The sequence below is a fragment of the Chrysemys picta genome, chromosome 12, assembly GCF_011386835.1.
Source record: "Chrysemys picta bellii isolate R12L10 chromosome 12, ASM1138683v2, whole genome shotgun sequence".
In the NCBI taxonomy this organism is placed as follows: domain Eukaryota; kingdom Metazoa; phylum Chordata; order Testudines; family Emydidae; genus Chrysemys; species Chrysemys picta.
Genome location: NC_088802.1, coordinates 35,601,857 through 35,626,063, shown reverse-complemented (window position 1 = coordinate 35,626,063; position 24,207 = coordinate 35,601,857). Strand labels below are relative to the sequence as shown.

The 24,207-nt window shown below is 55.5% G+C and overlaps 1 protein-coding gene across 13 annotated transcripts; it reads right to left on the bottom strand.

Annotated features, from left to right (window-relative positions):
* Positions 1-62: 62 nt before the first annotated feature.
* On the bottom strand, positions 63-24,127 carry LOC101947770 (testis-expressed protein 47-like). Of its 13 annotated transcripts, none has more exons than XR_010591863.1 (9): positions 23,245-24,122; positions 15,342-15,414; positions 14,170-14,273; positions 13,465-13,529; positions 12,139-12,343; positions 11,664-11,820; positions 8,587-8,620; positions 1,626-5,923; positions 63-923 (listed from the first exon to the last, which is right to left on the bottom strand). XR_010591863.1 is itself a non-coding variant. In XM_065563342.1 (8 exons), the coding sequence occupies exons 1-8, from the start codon at positions 23,551-23,553 to the stop codon at positions 5,245-5,247; spliced, it is 1,506 nt and encodes a 501-aa protein (XP_065419414.1). In that variant the 5' UTR covers positions 23,554-24,127; the 3' UTR covers positions 63-5,244. The 13 variants fall into 13 exon arrangements, 10 of the variants coding, with proteins under 10 accessions (XP_065419414.1, XP_042697136.2, XP_023957486.1 ...); XR_010591864.1 differs by having other exon boundaries at positions 63-367; XR_010591862.1 differs by having other exon boundaries at positions 63-3,512; positions 4,528-5,923.
* Between the last annotated feature and the right edge of the window lie 80 nt (positions 24,128-24,207).

Here is a 24,207-nt window from a genome sequence, read left to right as displayed (position 1 = left end):
CCTGGGAGCTGAAAGTCAAGCTGGCCTCTTTACTTCTTGTACAACATGGAAAACAGATCCTCTCAAACTATTTTGATTTATTTTTGTTAATGAGATTACAAGTTTGGTTGATAAAGGTAATAGTGTTGATGTATTATACTCACTTTTCTGTGAGGCATTTGACTGGGTACCACAGGACATTTTTGATTAAACAACTAGAATGATATAAAATTTACATGGCCCCCGTTAGCTGCATTAAAAGTTGGCTAAGTGATAGGTCCCAAAATGTAAGTTTAAGCAGAGCTAGCATTGAGTGTGTCTGTTTCCAGTGGGAGTCTTGCAGGGCTTGGTTCTTGGCCCTGTGGTGTTGAACATTTTTATGAATGACCTGGAAGAAAACATAAAATCATCACCGATAAAGTTTGCGGTTGTGACAAAAATTGGGGGAGTGTTAAATAATGAAGAGGGCAGGTCACTGATCCAGAGCAATGAGGATCATTTGGTAGGCTGGGTTCAAGCAAACAATATGTGTTTTAATACGGCTCAATGTAAACGTGTTCATCTAGGAACAAAGAATGGAGGCCATACCTACAGGATGGGAGACTCTGTCCTGGGAAGCAGGGACTCTGAAAAGGATTTGGGGGTCATGGTGGATAACCAGCTGAGCATGAGCTCCTAGTGTGATGCTGTGACCAGAAGAGCTACTGTGATCCTAGGATGCACAAACAAGAGTGTCTAGGGTGACCAGACAGCAAGTGTGAAAAATCGGGATGGGGATGGGGGGTAATAGGAGCCTATATAAGAAAAAGACCCCAAAATCAGGACTGTCCCTATAAAATCGGGACATCTGGTCACCCTAAGAGTGTCTCACATAGGAGTAGAAAGGTTATTTTACCTCTGTATTTGACACTGGTGCAACCACTGCGGGAATCCTGTGTCCAGTTCTGGTGCCCACAATTCAGGAAGGATGTTGATAAATTGGAGAGGGGTCAGAGAGGAGCCATGAGAATGATTAAAGGACTAGAAAACCTGCCTTATAGTGATAGACTCAATGAGCTCGATCTATTTAGCTTAACAAAGAGAAGGGTAAGGGTGACTTGATCAGAGTCTAGAAGTATCTACATGGGGAACAAATATCTAATAGCGGGTGCTTCGGTCTAGCAGAGAAAGATCTAACACAATCCAATGGAGGTGAGACTCCCTGGCACAGTAGTCCCTTCTGGCCTTGAAATCTGTGAATCATCCCCAGCAGTAAAAGCCCTGCAAGGTCAAATTAGATCCTCAGGCACTGCAAGGCCCAGGTCTGCTGACTTGAGCTGCGGGGCAATACAATTACTGTGTAGATGCTTGGGCTGGGGCCTGGGCTCGGGGGAGGACCCGGCCTTGTGTGGGTTTGCACAGATGGAACTGATTGAAACTCCAGTTTTGCTGATGTACGTGGAGGATCTGGCTCCAGCCTCCTCTCCTGTAACTGTGCTGGCTCTGGAGGGCTAAGGGGGTCAAAAGCAGCACAGACTTATTTCAGGGTCTGATTTGCTCCCCTGCAATTCAATGGAACCACATACCCCCTTGGTTTCAGTGGAGCACGATCATGTCCACAGTCACGAAGGTCAGCAGATAAAACGTTCACTAGGTTTAAGCCTTACGTGCTTTCCTGAATCTGGGCATGAACTGGTGTGTAGCGAAGCTCGGCGGGTGCAGAAGGAAACCACAGCTTCAGGCTCCAGGCCTTCAGATACTTGCAGGGAGGCATAACTTTGCTCAGCTGAGTCGTCCCGTGGATTCCAAAGTTAAGCGCATCCATAAATGTTTGCAGGATTGGTGCCTTAGACACGAGCATGTTTTTTCTTCATCCTAACCAGTAACTTCTAACAGCACCCAGAAACAAAGAAATGAAACTGTTCAGTTCCCAAATTGCTCCTCTCAAAGGCAAACTCTCGTGTGTTTCCTTCGCCAAACCTGGGAGTGTTAGATCTGCTGATCTAGGGCATGGACTCTCGCCTGGTTTTTAGTCTGATTCCAATCAGTCCTGGAGTGAAACACAACCCAGCCTATCTGCCATCTCTCTCTTCACTGCCTGGCTGGCTCCAGTGGTGTTTTAGCCCCAGACAAATGGCCTCTTCTGTTGACAAAAGTGGGTCAGACTTCACTTTGAAACTGTCTCCCAATAATAAAACCAGGTAAAACAATGAGCGTTCTCTACCTCTGATCTCTCTTCCAGACCCAATAGTTGGTAGTTCAAAGTTCTGTATTTATTTTCCAGAGCCTGCAATGTAAAGAAATATTATCTGGTCTGGCAGTGTTACAGGGCGGTAGGGATTTTATATCAGATCTGGATCCTTAGTAAGAGCTAAATTATTATTACTGTTCATTATCTGTACTCTGGTCGCTCTTCAGAGCCTGGTCATGGACCAGGGCCCCACTGAGCTTGGTGCTCTACAAACACAGAATAAAAACAGTCCACATTCTGTGCAGTTTATTCGAAGGGGAACTCCTGGGTTTTTCTGCCAAATGTTGCACAGACAAGAACCCAGAGAAGTCTGGGCTAGTGCATAAGGCATTGGACTGAGACTTAGTTAATAGAGCTGGGTTCCCTTCGGGGCTCTACCCATCTCCCTAACCTTGGGGAGTCCCTCTGCCGTCTCTGTACCTCACTTTCCCACCTGTCAAATGGGGATCAGGCCACACCAAAGGTCTCTGATGCAGTGATGTCTGCCAGGATCTGCTGAGAGCCTGAACTGCCCCCTCAGTGGTGTGGGGAGTTAACCCAGATGCCCCATGATGTTCATTTGACTGGCAGCATTGTTAACTATTTCATTGCATGTAAGGAAGAAGAGGGAGGGTTACAGATCTGCATGGTCTCCTTTGGTGCCAGTAGTGGGTGGTGTTTGGGAGATACAACCACTTCTTGTCGCCCCACCCCATTCATGGAACGGAAAACCAGAGGGGGAGAGCTAAGCCCTGGGGGTATTTGAGCTTCACCAAAGGCAAGTCCTTTGAGCCCAGTGGGCCATACCACTACCACCCGCTCTCCCAGGCAGCCAGCCTCTCTGCCCCAGAGTAACAAAGGCCAAGTCTGCTCTGCTGGTGGGTGTGGGACCAACAGCTTCCTCCCTGATACTAATGGCTGCTGATCCATCCTCTGCTGCAGGCTCAGGCAGACATTGTTGCATTGGTTACACTCAGGTTGCATTTTTGAGCTTTCCTTCGCAATGATGAAGGCCACAAACATTTTATTTTAACAAAAGCTGCAATTGCCATCCTCACCTCTGGGAGCCAGGGCTCTGGGCACATGCCTCCATTGTGCCTAGGCCTCAATTCAGCCTCGCAGGGCGGAGGAGTGTGAATCTGAACCCCACGGAGGGTGAGCTGTGCCTGCACAGACATACTGTGAACATCTGCGTCATCTGCTGAAAGTGAGGTTTCACTTTGGCCTGTCAAGAGGGCGGAGCTTGGCAGCGTACCCCTGCTTATCTTTCTCCCCAATTCGAGCTGGAATGGGGATCAAACCTCTCCCTTGCCTCATAGGGTGGCTGTGAGGATAAACAAATTAAAGACTACGACACCCCAACCACAGGGGCCATGCGGGCATAGGGTGACCAGATGAGGGAAACAAAATATCGGGACACATGGGGGGGGAGAGCAGACAGATTTCTTTCTGTTTCCAGGTCTAACTAACATTGTCAGTACAGCAATGAAAAATGGGTGAACATTTGGCTGGAAGTTGATGGCGCTGAGCATCTTGGGAGGACGCTGCTTTCCTGCAAAACAGCTGAGCCGAAAAAAGATTCCCTGCCCCAGATCACTGTGTGTGGTAAGATTGGACGTGGAGCCATCCCCTGCACAGACTCCACTGGAGCTGCCCTGATTTACACCATCTGGGATCTGCTCCATCTTTTCTTGCTGTGGTCTGCTCCAGCCCCTTTGCCATGCTGTGGCTGTTCTGAGCCTTCCCTGTTGCTTCCCTCCCCTTTGCTGGCCCTGGCCCCCACACCAGGGATAGCTCAATGGTTTGGCTCCCCGGGCCATGGAGAAACCTCATCCACCCTCTCCTTCTGGCGGCTCAGCACTCCCCTTCCAGGCTAGCCAAAGGCTGCAGCTAACGCTGTCCACTCCCCCTACTGCTCTGCCCACTGGCACCTGCCCTCCTCTGGGTTCCTGACTCTTTCCACATCACATTCAGCCTCTTGCAAGCCTCCTTCCCCCTCTGCTTTCCTTTCCCGTCCTCCCATCCCTGCCACTGCCTGTCTCTTTAGCCATCTTAGTCCCGCCTCCATTTGTGACTCTGTGCCTTTACTCACCCTTCCTCCTAAGCTTGCAACACCCTCCCGATTCCAGGGCATCAAGACAACCCTCTTTCCCTCCCCCAGCCTGCCCCTGCCCTCTGCTCCCACGCTGACCTACAGGAAAGAGTGGTAAGACAAGGACACAGTGAACCCCTGGGGCCGTCTCTCCCCTGGAAGTGGTGTTGTGCTGTCCCCATGGTTTCTGCTCTGTTCACTGCAGTGCTGTGTGTATAAGCTTGGAGCAAGGACCCTGTCTCCTTACCTGTCTCTAAGGTGTCACACACAATCATGGTGCTATACAAATCCTAGTGACGCCATCCGGCCGGGGGCAGTGCTGCATGGCAGTGACATAGCTCCTACTGCTGCAAACGCTGGCTCCTTGATCTGCTCCAGCCAGCATCCTATGCACACCGGCTGGGATCTCCCCGGACTGCCTGCTGCGGGGATGCCTGGGGTGGCTTCTTGCTGTCAGGACGCTACACCACAGGCCCAGGAGACCAGGGCTTGCTCCCACCTGCATAAAGAGGAACCACCAACACAGTTGTTCCTCCAGCTCCTCCTTCTGGCACCTTTTCAGCTGCATGGCCTAGCGGGTCCCAAAGTCCAGGACTGCAGGGGTCTGTCCGACCCCTCCCCACATGACAGCACAAGTAACTCCACCAGACCAATGTTACCCGTCTCCTGCAGGAGGAAGACGAGGGTTCTAGGTTCCATTCCTGGCTCTTCCACCCTCTTGGGGAAATCGTTTCAGCTTGGTGTGCCTCAGTTTCCCCATATGTGGAATGAACTGTGAGCTCTGTTAGTGTGGAGGGGAGGGTGGAAGGTGCTAAACAAAGTGGCTCTGCTAACTCTGGCTAGTTGTGGTAGAGGAGGAGTCTTTGAACCTGAGCCGGCTCCCAGGCTTCTAAAAGAATCAGACAGGACTTGCCAGAGCAGGGATCCGTAAAGACCAGTATCCTGGCTCTGATCATGTTTGGCTTTAATCCCTCGGGGCCTCAGTTCCCCATATGCAACACGGCGATGATAGCCCTGCCCTGCTCCCCGGCGTGTAGTGAATGTTTGTGAAGCTCTCAGGCTCTGCAGGGGTGCCCCAGACCAGCCTGAGAGGCAGTGAGTAGCCTGGCTTCAAAGCAGGGTTTGGATGGCGGGTATAAGTAATGCCAGCCCATGCACTGGAGCAGAAGGACAAAAAGAAAGGTTGGAAAGCTGCCATATTCAGCAAGCCCTGGGCGTCCTGTGCCCCGAATGAGGCAGGGGTCCTGTGGGAAAAACAGCATATAACACACACACACACACTGCAGGACCGGAGCTCAGTGAGCGCTGTACATGTATCACAGGCAGGTAACCAATGGCTAGTTAATCCCCATATAATTACAATTAAACCCATTTGTCCATCTGAACCCGTAATTCTCCTGGTGAGACGCAGGCTCTTCCAGCCGCTCTCCCATGCTGCTCTTGGGTGTTTCCCACGATCATGGGCCGAGATCAGCCACACCCTGAGCACTGCATGACCAGCTGTGGGCCGGAGCAGTGCCTGGGCTGCTGCCCACAACCCTCCAATCTCAGCCGTGCCCCACGCGTCCATGGGCCCCGATTCCTTTCCATTCACGAGCTCACGGCGTCCAGCTTCACCTTCCCAGGCAGTGGCCACACGCGCTCTGGAAAGGGGGAGAGGGGAAAGAGATCATCAGAACACCAGCGAGAAGCTGGAGATCTGACTGGGGAACTGCTGCTGGCTTCATTTTTCGTGCATGGAAAAGGAGGGTTGGTCGAGTGGCAGAAGCCCTGGGCTGGGACGCAGGAGAGCTAGCCTCAGTTCCCGGCTCTGCCATAGACCCCTGCGTGCGTCACGTAGGCACAGATCCCCAAAGGGCACCTATCTCCAACTGAAATCAATGGGAGCGTGGTGCCAAAATCCCACTCTGTGCCTCGGCTGCCCGGCTGCCCAGGAGAGAGAACAGCCCTAGCCTCACACTCCTTCGTGCCTGCGAGGGCCTCAGGCAGCAGGTGAGGGGAGCCACAGAAGGACCTCGCTGGACGGCAATTCGCCGCCGCTCTCGGGCATGGTGGAGATTAGGAACAAGGCAATCCTAGTAAGGAACAGGAGAGCCGATTGCAGGGATCGAAGGCTCTGCTTGGTTTCCATTAAAGGGGCTGGCGGATGGTTGGCCACTCTGCCCACACAACGGGAGCAGCATGGCCAGGAGCAAATCACCCCACGTGCCATCCCCTCTTGTGTCTCGTTCCTGGTTCAGAGGCATTGCCTCTAGGCAGGGGCCCCTGGGGCCCTGGCCAATTTGGGGGCCCCCAGGTGTGGGGGGCCCAAATGTTCTTTGTGCCCAGTGCTCCGGTAAATCTTAATCCACCTCCGCCTCTAGGGACAAGCGGGAGATTCAGGCTCCATGGCCCAGTCGGCCCTTGGCCTCTGCTGAGACTGCAACCCAGGGCTATTGTACTGGAGCTATTCATGCGCTGGGGATGGGGCAGAGATGCCCTGGCCCATCACACCCACCAGACGGCAGCAGCTTGCCCCATGCCTGAGCCAGAGGGATGGCTCTGGGGCAGACGCCTTCTCGGCTGGTCTCCGTTGGTGTCTCCTGACTCGGGCAGTTTGGTTTGGAGGCTGAGGAGTTTCAGGAGCCCCATGCCTGAGTCCTAAACCTAGTTGCTCTCTGGACTCCGTGAACCCAAGGCACCAGAACCAGAGCTTTCCCCACAGGGTGGGGCTCTGCTGGCTGCGCCAGAGGGGGTTGAGCAGCGCCAGGTGGCTCCGGCTGCAGCCATTCCCCTGCATTTCTAGGGTGCTGTGCTCCGTTTGGAGGGCAGCGCGGACGTTCCCCCGCTCCCCATCCAGCTCTGCCCCTCCCTGGCTGAGGAGCGACGGGCTGGCCCTGCCTGCTTGCTGTGGTCAGTGCAAACATACGCAGCTTTCTCCCGGCAGCACAGAGAGGAGGCTGGGAAACGAAGCCAGACTTCAGGGAAGAGGACACAAACACCCCTCTCCCAAGCCATGGGTAGACTGGGGGCTGCTGGAGCCATGGGGACAGGACAGGGCCTGAGGATGCACTTGGGGCTCTCCCTTGACTCCAGCGTGTCTTGGATCAGGTCCTTAATTTGTATAAACCATGGTGGGTTGCAGCTGCCCTCTCGCTAATGGGCTGGCAGGAGAGTCTGGTTGTGAGAGCCAGGGACAGGGCTCAGGGACCTGGGTTCTTTCCCCCGCACCGTGGCACTGGTTCTGTGGGGGACCTGGGCAAGTGAGTTACCTGCATCGTGCCTCAGTTTCCCCATTGCTACAATGGGGGTGATAGAGAGGCTTGATTAGTGTTTGTAACATGCTCTAGAAAAAGGCATGGAAGGGTTGAGTGCACCACTCAGTGTCGGTAATTGCTGATTTCTTCCTTCACCCCCAGGCCACGATTCTCTCATTTATAGGGCAGTAGCGCCTAGGCCCTGCCCGGTGGGCCAAGTGCTGCACACACACACAGTAAGAGACAATTCTCTGCTCCAACAAGCTTAATGGAGTTAGGTGCTCGCCCCCGTGGCAATCCAGTGGAATCTCGGTGCCTAAGGCCCATGGGCTCGTTTGAAAACCATGAAATCTAACAAGGGGTTAGTAGTTCAGGTGAAGAATTCACTATCCCGTGAGTTTTGCACTGAAATATTTAAGAAACTGATTTTCTGGAACACGAGTCAGGAACGATAACCATATTCCTGCCTCCCACCTTCTGCAGCCGTTCCCGACCGCATCAATAACAATTGGGATGGGCAGGATTTCTTTTTCATTTCTTGCTGGTGCAAAAAAGGTAATTACACAAACTTGGAACTAGCTGTTAAGATTAGCCGCTTGCAACTCGCTAAATAACACCAGACTTTGTAAAGCAGAATTGCTGCATCTCAGGAGAGTACGCAGCAGACACCGAGCTGTGGTAATGGTGCATTTCAGACATTGGTTGATACAAGAATTAAAAACATTGGTTTTGCTTTGAGGCACATGACCGCACAGTCCCAGGAACCTTGGATCACTGCAGAACTACAGGCAGCCAGCATTTAAGCAGACATTGGCAGGGCAGGAGATGGAATGTGTGCATGTGACACTCTCAGCCGGGTGAATCGAGCTGTTAGCGTGACCGAAAGGGCTGGGGTTCTACAGTGGTGATTAGGCGAGGTGGGTTTTATTTCAGCCGAGGTTCTACCAACAGCTACAGGGCAGGACAGCCTGTGCCTCTGCATGACCATGCACTGACAAGCAGCATGCAAAGCCCAACATGCATGTCCCCGTGAACAGCTTACTGTACCTTTGGGTTGCAAAGAAACTTACACAGCATACGGGTTGTCACTTCCAAACACGTGCCCTTTAAGCAAAAGGAACTAGATGTAATCCCGGCTTGGACTCTGCTTTCAATCCCACCCCTTCTAGGGTTCTCCTTGGTTATCACATGCTGGTTACGGATGCAGAAAACTCGCCTTTTTTGGAACATGAACTGCTGTGAACTTCCTCACAGCAGTGCCCCTTCAGTTTTGAGGGAACACCACTTTATTTCCCATCAGTCCCGTGCTCCTTCCCCGCTGCTCCCAAACCCAGGACCAGAACGTTTGTCTCTGAGCTATAAACTATAAGTCCTGTGTCCAGTTCTGGTGCCCATAATTCAAGAGGGATGTTAAATTGGAGAGGGCTCAGAGAAGAGCCACAAGAATGATTAAAGGATTAGAAAACCTGCTTTATAGTGAGAGACTCAAGGAGCTCGATCTAGTTAATTTAACAGAGAGAAGGTTAAGGGGTGACTTGATCACAATCTATAAAAATCTGCAGGGGTAGCAAGTATTTAATACTGGGCTCTTCAATCCAGCAGAGAAAGGTCTGGCGCGATCCAACGGCTGGAAGTTGAAGCTAGACAAATTGAGGCTGGAAATAAGGTGTAAAGTTTTACCAGTGAAGGTAATTAACCACTGGGACAATTTACCCCGGGGCGTGGTGGATTCTCCGTCCCTGACCATGTTGAAATCCGGATTGGCTGATTGTTTCTAAAAGCTCTGCTCTAGTTCAAACAGGAAATAATTCAGGGGCATTCTCTGGTCTGTGTTACACAGGGGGTCAGACGACATAATCACGCTGGTTCCTTCTGGACGTGGAATCTATGAAAAAACTGGCCCAGCTTCTCCTCTGCCTTCCAGAGCGTGACATAGGAACAGCACTGATGTGACAGGAACGAGTCCTGATTTACACCAGTGTAAGTGAGCAGGATCTGGCCCAATGCCCCAACCGATGGAAATGTTCCAGTCCAAACTGCACACCGGCCTCGATCCTAACAGCGCGGCCCCAGCCACACCCCAGCTGCCCAGTCGCCCCAATGACGGTGAGCGCGGGCCCCTCTCCCGCTGAAGAGCTGGGCCCATTATGCAACAGCTTCCGCCTTTCCTCCCTTATGCGGGAGGTACGAAACCCATCCCCCAGCCAGTCAGACCCTCATTCCCTCTGTGCATTTCTGTGTAGGGGACAATGTCCCTGTACTCTTTCCGGGTGCCCCAGAGCACTGGCCAAGTTACCGCCCCAGTCGCCGGGCATGCTTGACTCACCCTGGACAAAGGAGGGCTGCAGCAGTGCCCGTGAATGGGAAAGGCACAGAGCCGGGCGTGGGAGGCGTTATTTAGCAGAGGAAAGGGGCGGGTGGGAATGAATCTGAGGCAAGGCCGATTTAAGCTGAACATCAGAGAAAGTTTCCTAGCTATTACGCTCCTGTGGCGCAGCCTCCTCTGGGCGGGGTGGATTGCCCAGACCGGCCCCGGCACTGGGCGACAGAACGCTCGAAGGGCCCGGCCAGTGGCTGGGGATCAGAGGCACTTGAGCAATACAAATAGTAACACTCCTGCCCGGGGCGGGGAGAGGCCTTCTTGGGCCTCGTTACCAGCTCTGCCTGGCAGATCTGAGCTCCGTTCTGCCTGAACACGCAGCACTCCCCAGGGGAGAGCCCACGGCTCAGGCGTGCCCTTGGCTGCTGTTCTCCCAAGCAGCTGCCTCGGGAACGGGCTTTCTCCAGGATCAAGCAGCAGAGTCTGCATGCGGGGTGTGATCATGCCTGGGTCCCCGCGCCAGCGCCCACTGAAGCCTTCGTGCCAGACCCCCTCTCGTGGAAGCGTCAGGAAACACATCGGAGGGAGGGACTCGGGAAGATCCGACTCATCAGCTGGTGCCAGAGAGCTGCTGCCCAAAATGCAGCGAGGTGAGTTGCCCAGCACCCCTCGCCCCGCTGTGCTGCACAGACACGTGGTGAGAGACAGATCCTGCCCTGGCCAGCTTACGAGCTAGCTCCGTGCCGCTGATCCGCCTGCCCAGAAGAAATCCCAGCTCCATCCCTGGGCTCGGCGCATCAGCTCGTGCAGCGCTTTGGGTTTGCACTATGGCAGTGTGGTGTCATCTCCGTTTAGCACCGGTGGAAGGTGCAAGCTCAGCAGGCCTGGAGCCCAAGAGGCTAATTCCTGCTTGCATTGTGCCCGCTCTGGAGCCAATGGCAAGTAGCTGCAAAGCATCTCCAAGGCTCACACAGCGTACCTCTAGCTTAGAAGTGGGGGTGCTGAGCCAGTATAGCCTATGAGAGCCCCCAGCCCCATGTGGCATGTGCAGGCAGGAGTGGGCATGGCCAGGGTGGTCCTCTGCCCCAAATATCTCCTAGGGTGGGGATGGGCATGGCAGAGCCTCAAAGGCGAAGGGCATTTCAGTGCCCAGTTCCTACTTGCAGCTTTGACCAGTTCCCTGTGGTAGTGCAATGGCCCAAAATAGAGCAGCCCTCGCCGCTGCTCTATCCCGCACCAGGGACCGAACTAGCTGAGGAGGCACAAGTTACCGCCTTACAGTCCCTGCACCAGGCTGGGAGCTGGGACAGAGAGGAATCCCGGCAAGTCCCAGCCCAGCAGGGCTGCAGCCCAGGCAGCGGCTGCGCAGCCCTCAGCCCCCACTGCCCAGCGATGGCTTGGACCCTGCAGCCCAGGAGGAAGGAAAGCTGCTCTGTCACCTGGCGGGGAGTGTGCAACAGAGCTAAGACCAGCTGGCACTAAGGCCAGTGGGCCAATGCTCTGTAAAAGACACTAGAGAACTTGGGAGAGAGAAAGATCACGATGAAACCTACAGTGCAAGCAATTCTCTCTGCCCCTTGCAGTGGAAATCTGTCACTGGCCTTCAGCAGCCCCTGTCCCTGCTGCATCCAAGTGCCGAGGCAGAGATTGACAAACTCTGGAGCAGAGCTCATAGGGCTGTTTTCATCCTCACGGAGGCTGGTTTGCTGGTTCTGATTTCCCTACATCCAGGAGACATTCACAGTCACAATGCCGCTGGCGGAGAACAAGCTTTGAGCCCTTGGACACAAGTTGTGCATCCCCGCACCGCAGCACGCAAGAACATACCTGAGTCCATGACAACGTTCAAGGGGGAATCGTAGGCCTGCAGGAACTGCGCAGGGCTCAAGAGCTCCCGGCACTCCAGGAGGTGGCAGATGGTGTCCTGGGGAACAATTAAGTTGGGGACCTCCTCCAGAACGGCATCAGGGAGGTTTGGGGGGCTCTGGAAATCAGAAGAGGCAAGAAAGCCCTCAGCCACTCAATGCCAGAGGAAAATCACGCCTGCCACAGCCAGCGGGAGAACTCAACTGACTGTTCCGCCACCCACCGAGCGTGCCCACCTGTGGTGAGCCGGGCCACTCCTGCTCTGGATGATGGAATTGAAAGTGGCTAGACAGGTCAGCGAGGACCTATAATTCCAAAGGCAGCACCACCCTGTATGTGGGGGCATCCCAAATATTTGGCTAGAGATGGGGCACGACAGACCCCCCAAGCTGCCCACCTGCATTAGGGGTCACTAGCAGTGCCTCCTGGGCCTTACCTTGGGGTATTTCAGCAGGTGCATCCCCAGTTTCAGGAGCATCGCCAGGCACTCACCAGTGATGGTCTCAATTGGCTCCTCGCGCGAGGTGTCGTAGCCCAGGTGCCTGCTGGGCACAGCCAGCACCTTGTAGCTCCACTGCTGGAAGAGCCGGGAGGGAATGTTGTGGGACAGCACCAGGATCTTGGGCTCTAGAACAAGGGCCCTGGGACAGGCCAGGGCAGTGGATCAGTTCCCTCTCACAGCAAGAGAGGGCTCTGCCACCCCCTGGGGTTAACAGGAGGGTCGCTACCGCCTACTGAGGCCTTGTTACATGCAAAGATGGTGCCACGCTAGCCTGGCATAGCTAAATCAGTACCAGCCCCTGGTGTGGACACATTAGGCTGGTAAGAAGGTGCTCACATCAGTACAGCTCTTCCCCTGCATTTAGACTGTGCCTGGTTTTCAGCCAAAGATTTTGTTGTTTCAGCAAAAAGTGGACTTTTTGTTTTTTAACTTTCTGTCTAAATTTTCCACAGCTACAAAACCTTTTTCCAACCAGCTCTAAAGCAAACACCTGACAGCAGGTAGGAACACCTCTGTTACCCCTTTTAATCTGCAGGGGGAGACAGAGAGCTCAATAAGCAAATTAACCTGGTGGCAGGTTGGTGCAGACCCTCCAATTTCCCCTTTCCCCTATAGAGAGCGCCAGAGAGTGTCTTTTCCCAGCCAGTGTCTGAGCCATAGGGCTCCCGTCTTCCCCTCAGCGGGAAGCTGGCAGCCTCTGCCCGGAGCCATGCTTCCCACCGGGGTGCACCGTGCCCATAGAGCTGTGGCTGCAGCTCCCTCTCCTGGCTGTACCCGGTAAAGCTGTACAGAGATTCAGAGATTCCAAAGCCGAACGGGACCATGGTGATGATCTAGCCTGACCTCCTGTACGACCCAGGCCAGAGAAACGCTCCCCCCCCCCAAATTCATAGAGCAGATCTTATAGGAAAACATCCACTCTTGATTTGAAAACTTGCCAGTGAGGGACAATCTACTATGGCCCTTGGTAAACTGTCCCAGTAATTACACCCCCTGTTAAAAACTGATCCCTTATCCCAGGCTGAATTTGCCTAGCTTCAATTTCCAGCCCCTGGCTCTTGTAATATCGGGTTAGTCGGCTACTGCCTCCCAGCCAATCGCAGCAGAGGAGTGTGCTTTTAGATCCCGAGGTTCCCAGATTTGATCCCCACACGCAGCCCAACTGCCATTGTCCTCGCTCATGTGCATGCTGGGGTTTGGTGAAAGACGCTGAATTGCGGCAGCTGAAAACCCTCCAGTCACTGGCTGGCCAGCCCTCACCTGTGCTGCTGGGGCTGCATGTCTCGCAGGTCCCTCAGGATGGAGTAAAGCACCTCGCTGGAGGCCTGAAAGAAGAGCAACTGCATTAGCTGCTTACCCCACCCCACCCCGATCACGTCTCGACAGATGCCCAGGGCTGCACTCCGGCGGGTGGGATGGAGGCTCCGGGCCCACTGGCGAGGGTGTGTGGCCCCGGCTCGTGCAGGTGTGAGAGGACACAAGTGAATCTGCCCAGGCTACTAGCCCAGCTCGGCTCGAAGATGCCAGCCGCAGCTGCCAGGCGTGGGGGCAGGAGGAATGGGCCCTTAGATCTGGGGCTGGGGAGGATGGGGGTCTGGGGCGGGGACAAGGTTTTGCAGTGGTTTTCCAGTGAGGTTTGGGGGATTCTAGCTCTCGCTTCCCACTTTCCACAGCTGTTCTCTGTCCTGTTGCCACACACACACACACACCCACCAGCCAGGCTGAGTGTAGGGTGACTGGTTTGGAGGGAGGGAAGGGGAGACGGGGTGCAGAGTGTTTCACGGAGGGTGACGTGGGGTGAGGTGGGGAGGAACGGGACTGGGGAGCAGAGCTGGATGCAGCCTGCGAAGGACAATCCTAAGCCATCTCGTAACCCCTCCAGGGCTCCCCCGGTTTCCGATCCCTTTCTTTGATGTTCCCATCCATCCGCGGGCCGGCCGGCCCCACGCCTACCATGCCCCGTACCTCCAGGGTGTGCACCACGTAGGTGGGGTAGAGCAGCAGGAGGCCCGTGACCCCCTCGCCCTGGTAGTAGCGCTGCAGACTCAGGAAGAGGCGGTGCCAGTACCCTGTGGAGACCCCAGAGCCCACACAGTGTTTGCTGGCTGATGCCACCTGCCCCCCTCCTGCCCCTGGACTAGTGCGGCCCCGGGCTCCTGCAGCTGCCTGTTTCTCCAGGCTGCAGGATCCCTCCTGCCCTTGCCCCCCGCCCAGTGCACTGTATAGGGGTGGGGGAAGGGACCCCTGTGCGGCATGGCCCCAGGGCCCTGCCCCACTCAGAGCACCCATGGCATAGCAGCCTCTAGCAATCAGAATGGGAACTCCTGAGCTGTCTGGGGCTGGTTGCAAACCAGTATCGTGCATGTTGGCATTTCCGTGTTCCTCCGGGAAGCTGCATGTCGCCCTCCCTCACTGGGGGCCTGGAATCGGCTCGCCCAGTGATGGGGGCCAGAGCCCCACCAGCCTGCACAGCAGCACCCATGTCTGCAGCGTGGCCCAAGCCATCCTTCCCCAGATCCCTGAGCGTCCAGCCTGGGCTCTCCATGCACACTGCCCTCTGGTAGGGCCGGAGTGAGGCAGGGGCGTGATGGGCCTGAGCCCAGGGCCCTCCCTCTGCCCCCATGGGCTGACATTAGGCTCCCACTTGGCCTTTAAAAGAGAAATGATCATTTTTCTAGCCCACAAATGTGACCTGTGGATGACAGCAGCCTGAGCCTGAGATGCTAAGTGTGTCCCATGCATCTCAATGGGGTGCTAACTCTGACACCTGCTGCTCTGGGGGATCCCATCCCAGCAACAGCACCCCAGCAGATAACTCTGCACATGGGGAGCCCTCGGGGGGGGGTCATACACAGAAGGGTGGGTAGGAGGCTGTGTCTTCCCTTCTCCAGCACAGCTTCCCAACCCTGTGGAGAAAGCGAGTGGTGTTCTGGGGAAGGCGCCAGCCCAGCAGCTGGCTCACGTGACAGTGTCTCAAACACAGCATGTCACCTAGCCATTTGGTCGTAGGCAGCGCTGGCCAGACACTGCAATGCGGCGTGTGGTCGGGAGCTAGTGTGTGCATGGCCCTTGTTCCATTTCAGGCCCCTCTGCCCTCCACTGATGTGTCTATTGAAGAAACAAGCTGAGGCGCTTACCTGCTAAATCCCGTTTGTCGGCCAGCTCCGGGGAGATCTTAGCCAGAAATACCAGCCTGTGCAGAAGCGATTTCTAGAGGGGAGGAGAGAGGCCAGCTGTAATTCAGGCCCTGTAAAGGAAGGTTGCTGCCAGCGCCAGGCAGAAGAGGAGGGCTATTCACATGGGGCACTGAGACGGAAGAAAGGAGAAATGGGAAGGGGACAGGAAATACCATGCCCTTGGGAGGGCTCCAGTGCTGCGTCCGGTGAGGGCTGGACTTTGTGCCGCCCAGCTGGTTCTTAATGTTACAAATGAGCCGTCCTAGGCTGGTGTTTTAGAGCCACGTGTGTCTGTTTGACTGGCACATGTATTGTAAATGTCATGGGTGCTTGCGCCTGGGGAGATGTAGTATCAGGGGATGGGATAGCTCAGTGGTTTGAGCATTGGCCTGCTAAACCCAGGGTTGTGAGTTCAATCCTTCAAGGGGCTGTTTAGGGATCTGGGGCAAAAATCTAGGGATTGGGCCTGCTTTGAGCAGGGGGGTTGGACTAGATGACTTCCTGAGGTCCCTTCCAACCCTGACATTCTATGATTCTATGACTCAGGGAGCTAGGACGTCCCTTCTGATCCTAAGGCTGCCCACTGTGTGCCCCTCTTCTCTGGGACACGCCCAACCTGTAGGATGGGCAGGTGAGCATGTAGCCCTGGATTGGCTTTGCAGTGTCATGGGGAAGGATCTTATAAGTGAATTGACGCCCCATGGCCTAGCTCCCAAATGGGCCTCTCCCCTAAGGCAACGAGATCTTGGTCAGTTTCACAGGACCTGTGCCAGCTCCTCAGCGAGCGTCCAAAGCATTGGGCTCCCAGTGCAGGATCCCCATGGAAATCATATGGGAGCTCCTACGATAGCTTGGAATGTGTCCAGAATGCTACCACTGCGGACAACAAATGTGTCCCCCTCTATGGCATCTCACCAGGCAGGCTGGGGGATCAGCACATGCCTTTCATCCCAGTAGGCAGTGCCCCAGGTCATGGCTGGGGTACCGGGGCCGCTGGCACTGTGGGAAGGAATGTTGCCCTGTTCCTCTCCTGTGAGATTTCCATCTTCGAGAGATCAAGTGGGCTAGCGCCTTTCCCCAGCACTCAACTCATGCAGGAGGAACCCGTGCAATGGGCACGCAGCGCTGCATCAGTGTGAATTTCCCGAACAGAGGCACCATATGCTGAACCGCGCTTTTGTCTGTGTGCATAGGGATGTACGGCTAGGATCCTTGAGTTTGATTTGCTCTATAACTAATCCATGAGGATCCTCAGGTCCAGGCTACTGGTGGGAGCTGTGAGGCACTCAGCAGCATCTGACAAAACTGGCCACTCCGCCTGTGTCTGCAAAGAGCGGAGTGTTCGCAACAAAACCATCACCGAGGGCTTCTGCTGACATTTCTGGCATGGAATGGAAAGGTCCTGGGGAGCATTCGGAGCCTGGGGAAGCTCATGACTGGACGCGCCTGTCTCAGAACATTAAAGTTCCCCCGTCAGGGGAAGGTGACTTGGCGGTGAAGGGGGTTGAAGGTAAATTTCAGTTGATTCCTTTTTGAAATGGCTGAATTGAAACAGAGATGCTGTGAGCTGAGCGAGAATAGTGCTCTTTGCATTACAGTGGTGCTTAGAGACCCCTGACCAAGGGCAGGGTCCCCTGGTGCAAGACGCTGCATATACCCATAGTGAGAGAAACCCCCTGCCCCAGCAAGTTTACAGTCTAACCACACAAGCAGACTCAGGAAGTGGCGTTATTCCTGTTCTACAGATGGGGAACTGAAGCACGGAGCGATTAAGGCACTCAACCATGACTCAGGGACTGAGCCACTGAACAGGAGCTGACCCCAGATGTGTCTGTTCCCCAGTCAGCTCTGAAAATCTCAACCTAAGTAACGTGCCAAAGGGCCACGCAGGGAGTCAATGGCAGAGCCAGGAGCTGGACCCAGATGCCCCATGTCCCAGTCCAGCAGCAGCCCTTAGTTAGTGACTTTCTGCCCAAGAGAGCTGATCTCACACATGCTGTGCTGGATTGTTGCCTTGATAAGATGTAGCAGCAGGCAGTTAGTGATGATGGACTAACGGATTTCCTGTCCAACGCTTTCTTGTCCTGTGCACCCCTTGTTGTACCCGGACAGCACTGCGCAGTTGCTTTGCACTGGGGAAGTGAGAAAGTCCCTTTTGGAATGGTTGATGGTGATTTGATTTGCCATCTCGCCCTTGGAAATGGCCAGGTTACCCTAAAGAGGGTTGTGATTTCTCTACCTATTTAAAGGGCTGTAAAACTGAAGCTTTCCTGAGCTACCAAACATTTTCTGCACCCTTTGGGAGGCGACAGAAACGCAGCATGAACGGGGAAAGGGGATTTGAAAGAGGCTTGTTTGGATGCCAGTCAGAAAAGCTCCCAGAGCTACTATCGAGGCAGCCATAATGTGGCCACAAATAACCTGCTATTTGCAGAGGCCAGGTTCTGCTGTTACTTCTCTGCCCCTTACTCCCCGAGTAGCTCATAGACTTCAGTGCAACTACTATGGAGTATGAGGAAGAGTGGCAGAAACTGGGCTGTACAGAAGTTACAGACTCTAGGAGCTAGCGCTGAAAGGAGCTGCAGGGTTTGGGGCCTGAAAGATTCTAAGTGTCTAGACACAGATTCTCCCGCTGAAATCAATGGGCGCAGGAGCCTAAATGCCTTTGTGGATCTGGACATGACTGAGTGGAGAAACTCCAAAGCCCAATTGACATAGCAATGCTGCCCAAGTCAGGGGCTCGGTGACAGCATGGGCCTCCCCTCCCCCAGTTACAGCAGGGTGAAAGGAGCAGTGCTGATGGGCTCTAACCATGTCCCTGTGCATAGATTGAAATGCTCTAGGACAGGGGTCGGCAACCTTTCAGAAGTGGTGTGCCGGGTCCTCATTTATTCACTCTCATTTAAGGTTTCGCGTGCCAGTCATACATTTTAACGTTTTTAGAAGGTCTCTTTCTATAAGTCTATAATATATAACTAAACTATTGTGGTATGTCAAGTAAATAAGGTTTTTAAAACGTTTAAGAAGCTTCATTTAAAATTAAATTAAAATGCAGAGCCCCCCGGACCGGTGGCCAGGACCCGGGCAGTGTGAGTGCCACTGAAAATCAGCTCACGTGCCGCCTTTGGCATGCGTGCCATAGGTTGCCTACCTTTGCTCCAGGATCTGCAGCCTGCAGAAGTTCTGAGGTCTAACACATTCCTGTGCAGCGTAGGAAGCCTCCCAGCCCTCCGTCGCTGGCAAGCTCAGCCTGCCCCACATGTGCCAGTAAAAGGAAGATCAAAGCCCTGATGTGGGGCGTTTACTGAGACCACATCGCACCAACCTCACCACAGCTGCGTGGGCCGTTTCCCAACTTAGCGCTGCCTGTATTCCAGTCTGTCCCCACACCGTGCGCTGGAGACGCAGGAGACACTGACCGTATCCTCCTTGGCAGGAGGGGCTCGCCTGCTGAGCACGTGCTGAAGGAGATTTGTCCGGACCTTCTTCTCTGGCGACTCCTTTGGTTTCGTCTGCCCCGCTTTCTCCCGACCAGCCATGCCCCCCCTCGTGCCCGTCCTCTGGCTGCACAGAAAAAGCACTAACGGCCCTCAAGCCAAATCCAGAATTGCTGCTTGGCCTCTTAGAAAGCAGCTCTTGCTGCCTGGAGGTCACAGTGCAGAGAGACGCGGGCGCTGACCAAGTACCACAGCCTGGAGTCCGTCACACTGGCTGGGAGCAAGGCAAGACTTTGGCCAGGCAGCAGCTGCGAGTTGACAAAAGGGTTTCGGTGTCTTAGCAGCAGCGCCCAGGCCCTTACCGTTTATCCCTTTTGTCTGCATTGTTTGCTGGCATTTTCCGTTGGCGCATTAGCTGGCAGGGGGCAGCGGTTGCTCAGGCAACACGTGGCATGTAGAGATCCATTCTTTCCTGAAGCCTGTGAGAGGTTCTGGGACGCCAAGGGCTTTGTGACAGCTGGGCTGTTAGCTGAGCCTCCCTTCGGGTAAGGTGCAGGGCACAGCAGGAGGTAAGGTCACACCTGGCTCTGTTCCCTAGCAGGCGTTTTTTACTGCTGCCTCTTGAGCACCAGGCTTTAATTTGCAGGTGAAGGCCGAGGGGCTGAGCAGTGGAGATCCCCCAGCCTGGGCAGCACGGGTGAGTGACAGGAGCTAGACCTGGCTCCTCATTTAGCTCAGTTTCCCCACTTTGCAGATTTCCCTTTCAAGTGGCCGGCTCAGGAGTTAGAAGGGCCGGGGAGTTGGGGTGGGTTAGGGGAAGGCAGGGTCCCCGCCTTTGGGGCTGCCTGGGTGGGTCAGTATGACATTGAGCTCCCGCGGAGTCAAACCGCAGGACGTCAGCGTGCGCCAGGGAGCGCTGAGCGTGCGGCAGCAGGGCCCATGCGGGCAGGCTGCAGCGCTGGAGGTCCACGCCCCAGCTTGCTGTGCACCAAGTGCTCATGCAGGCCTGCCGAGCCGGGGCTGTACCATGGCCTCTGTGGATCCGGCCCAGAAGGGGCCGGGTGCCAGGCACCGGGTGCTGCGTTGTGTTCCAGACCCCACAAGCCATGCAGCGTGGCCTATCTCACTCCCTGTGCTGCGAAGCTCATAGGGTCCCTCAGGCTGCAGCACGGTCCCTAAAGGGGAGACGCTTTGTCCCTGCAGCCCTCGGCCCTGTCCCCCAGGCCCTTGGCATCCAAGTGTTTCCTCACAGAGAGCCCCCTCTCACGATAGGAGCTCTGCATGGATCCCTGTGGGAGGCTTCCTCCAAAGTCTTCACTCCGGGGCAGGGTTTGACCCTTCCACTCAGGGCCGGTGCAGCCTATTAGGCGACCTAGGTGGTCGCCTAGGGCGCTAGCATTTGGGGGGCGGCATTTTCTTCGGCGGCAACGGCAGTGGCTGGATCTTCGGCCGCCCCGCTCATCGTCGGCATTTAGGCGGAGGGAGCTAGGGCAGGGGAATGCGGGGAGGGCCGCCTGCAGCAAGTAAGGGGGGGGGGGCGGCACCTCTGCTCCGCCTCCTCCCCTGAGCACGCCGCCCCGCTCTGCTTCTCTCCCTTCCAGGCTTGCGGCGCCAAACAGCTGATTGGCGTCGCAAGCCTGGGAGGCGGGAGAAGTGGAGCAGCAACGGCGTGCTCGGGGAGGAGGCAGAGCAGAGGTGAGCTGGGGTGGGAAGCTGCCGCACAGCTCCCCGGGCAGGGGAGGGGAGCTGCCATGGGGGAGGCGCCTCAGGGCAGGGGGGGTGGGGAGCTGCCGCAGGGCTCGGGGAGGGGGCGGAGCAGAGGTGAGCTGGGGTGGGGAGCTGCCGCACGGCTCCCCAGGCGGGGGAGGGGAGCTGCCATGGGGGAGGCGCCTCAGGGCAGGGGGGGTGGAGAGCTGCTGCGGGGGAGGTGCCTCAGGGCGGAGGGGGGCGGGGAGATGCCGCAGGGCTCGGGGAGGGGGGAGGGCGCAAGGTGGAAGTTTCGCCTAGGGCGCGAAACATCCTTGCACCGGTCCTGCTTCCACTGCCAGGAAAGAAGCCAAGGGTTTGGCCCTCAAAGTCCCCCTGCATCCGCTGCCTAACGGTGCCTCCTGAGCCAGGGTTGCACTGCCAGGGACTCCCCTGCCGTGGGCTGCCTCAGCACAGTGGAGTAGCCCAGGGTAACCCCAGTCTGTCCATTCCACAGCTGGGGAATGTGGAGTTTTGCTGAGGGCAGTTTAACTGCCTGTCTTTTTACCACGACACCACTGCCCCAGCACCCTAGCTCGCTGGAGGAAGGGGCGGGCTGGAAAGTTAATACAGCCGCTGCTTGCCAAGGGGGATGCATCTCTAGCACAGGCTCCCTCACCCCTCCAGAGCCCTGCACCCAACCTCGGCAAGCTCAGGCTGGGGGGAAAAGGACTGGGGACAGAGAGAACTCCCAGCAGGGGGATCCTGAGGAGACACTGGCCGTGGACGCAGGAGATAGTTAATACTTAGTACAGGGAGTATGGGGGGAGCTAGGCCTGGAGGTGAGCCCAATCATTGGCCGGTATGTGGCCTGTTTGGCCCTGGTCCAGAAGGCACAAGGCCTGGCTGATGGGCAGAGCGGTGGAATTTGCTGGGTCTGATTGCATTGATTTCTTTGATGCTGCTGCCCGCCAGCACAGACCCTTGCAAACTGCCCTGCCCCTTCAGTGACCCCATTGTCTTGCCCTCAAACACGCAGGCTGGCCTGGCCCTCTGCTGTCCCATGTTCAGGGGTGTGTGGTGACCCCTTTCTCCCAGTGTTCCTCGGTGGCCATTTCCCATCTCTCCCCACCAGCCCACTCTCCTGCTGAAAGGCCCCGTGCCTCATAAGAGCAGCCATGCCAGATCAGACCAGTGGTCCAGCTAGCTCAGTATCCTGTCTTCTGACAGTAGCCAAGGCCTGATGCTTCAGAGCTAATGACCAGAACAGGGCATTATCGAGTGATCCATCCCGTTATCCAGTCCCAGCTTCTGGCAGTCAGAGGTTTACAGACACCCAGAGCATGGGATTGGATCCCTGCCCATCCTGGCTAATAGCCATTGCTGGACTTATCCTCCAGGAACTTATCTAGTTCTTTTTTGAACCTTGTTATAGTCTTGGCCTTCACAACATCCCCTGGCAATGAGTTCCACAGGTTGGCTGTGCGTTGTGTGAAGAAATACTTCCTTTTGTTTGTTTTAAATCTGCTGACTATTATTGTCATTAGATGATCCTGATTCTTGTGAAATGTGAAGGAGTAAATAACATTTCCTTATTATGCATCCGAAGAAGTGGGTTGTAGCCCACGAAAGCTTATGCTCTAATAAATTTGTTAGTCTCTAAGGTGCCACAAGTACTCCTGTTCTTTTTAACATTTCCTTGTTTACTTTCTCCCTGCCAGCAGCCTTCTTTCAGCCACTGCAAGTTGGTTGGATCCCCCATTTAAAGCACATGGGCACTGCTCCTAGATCAGCCTGTACCCCTAGCTGGGCATGACCCATGTTGCTTTCCCCCTTCCCTCAGTCTCTGGCCCCTTTGCTGCCACTCTATGAAAAGCTTATTGTCAGTTCATGGGGTAGTGATGTCACAAGGTAAGTCAACCAATCATCACGCTTCCCTCTCCCTATTGGACTCTGATGTGATGTCAGAGGTGAGTCGACCAATCACCCATTCCTCTGCCTGCCCCCTTCCCACTGGAATGTGACATCAAAGGCACATCAGCCAATCACTGCGTACCTTCTCCCACTGCCATTCATTTGCATATTGTAATGTGATTGGTTAAAATGTTTTTTCCCTGAATATGTCCTGTTCTGAATTAACAGCCTAGCCTTTGATGGCCTCGTTTGAGGTGTGCAGGGCCTGGCAGCTGGCCCGCTCCCTGGCATGAGCTCAGACATGCAGCATTTGGTCACTGTCCTGGGAACATCTGGGGGACTCATGGCATTGCAATACAGGGGGTGTGTGGGTATTTCTCAGCACGTGTTGCAGTCCTAGCTGCTGTTGCTCACTCTGGTTTTTCTCCCTCTATGAGGCCAGCGCAGACCTTTAATTTGGAGCCTGCAAAGACGTTTGTATCCCATGGGGCCAGTTTCCTGCTTTCCTAGGACCTGACACCACAGCCTGCCGCTGGCCTTCCATGCAGGCCAGAACCATCCCGTTTGCCTGAACGTCACGCCAAACAGGCCCAGCTGGCTGTTCATGACCCCATGCTGGGGTCCTGTGGCTGCGCTGCCGGGCATTGGCCACACACACACAGAATGGTTTTTAAAGCAAAGCCCCTCCCCCCCCCCCCCCCCCCAGTCGAAGAGCCCAGTGAGTGAGAGTGGGTTGCAGCGGGGTTGAACTGAGGGACAGGGATGGCTCAAACCCAGTGAAGAATGACGCCCCCCCTTCCCCCCTCCCCCCCCCGCTACACACAAACCTTTCGGATCGCCTTCTGCTGCTCCTGCGCCAGCCCATACACTGAGAGCCTGGCCTGGAAAGCAAACTCCTCCAGCTCATACTGGACGCTCGGGGCTCGCTTGGTCCTGGATGCCATGGCTGCAACCTGCGGCTGTTGCTTAGTGACTGTGTCATGATAACAAAGGGGCCTGGGGAGCTTTGCCAAGGGCCCGCCCACTGCAGCCCGGTGGCACCACGGCGCTGCTGGTGTGCATGCCTCGCTGTTCGAAGGGGAATGCAGGGCACAGGGACCGTGGCTGTGGGGGCCTGAGCCAAAGCCCACGGCCATCCAGGGGACCCTTTCCCATGGGGAGAGGGATGGCTGGGGTGCAGTGCAGCATGTGGGTAAAAATAAATCCTGTGAGGCATTTTAGTTTAAAGGAAAAGTGTCTGTCTGATGGCCCTGTGGAGTCACCGATCCTTTGCGCAGCAGGGGCAGTGCCTGGGCAGGCTCCCCCACCCATGTGCTGCAGCCCTGCTCACTGCTAGGGTTAGATCAGGCTTCAGCGCCCGTGGGAACCTTGGCCTCTCTGCCCAGTCGGCCTGGCCCAGTGGTTAGGGAGCTAACGGGACTGGAGCAAAGCTGGGGGTCAGTCTCTGGCTCCGTCACAGACTGTCCCTAAGGGCTTGGGGAAGTCGCTTGGGGAATGTGTCCCCAGCCTGCATAATGGGGATCGCACTGCGCTAGCTGACAGGGCGCTGGGCGGTGACTCGCGTGGGAGGGCAGGACGCACTCAGATGTGGCAGTAAATAGGGGCTAAGAGCCGGCGCTCGCTGCGCCCCAGACAGCATGCAGCTGGTTATGGCTTTTAGTCACGGCTGCCTTGCACTGGCCTCAAACTGCCCACCCTAGAGCTAGGCGGGGCTGGATGCCATTACCAGCCCCCTGCCCGAGGCTGCTGCGGGCCTGTCCCCACCTGAGAAGTGCAGGGTCTCAGTTGGT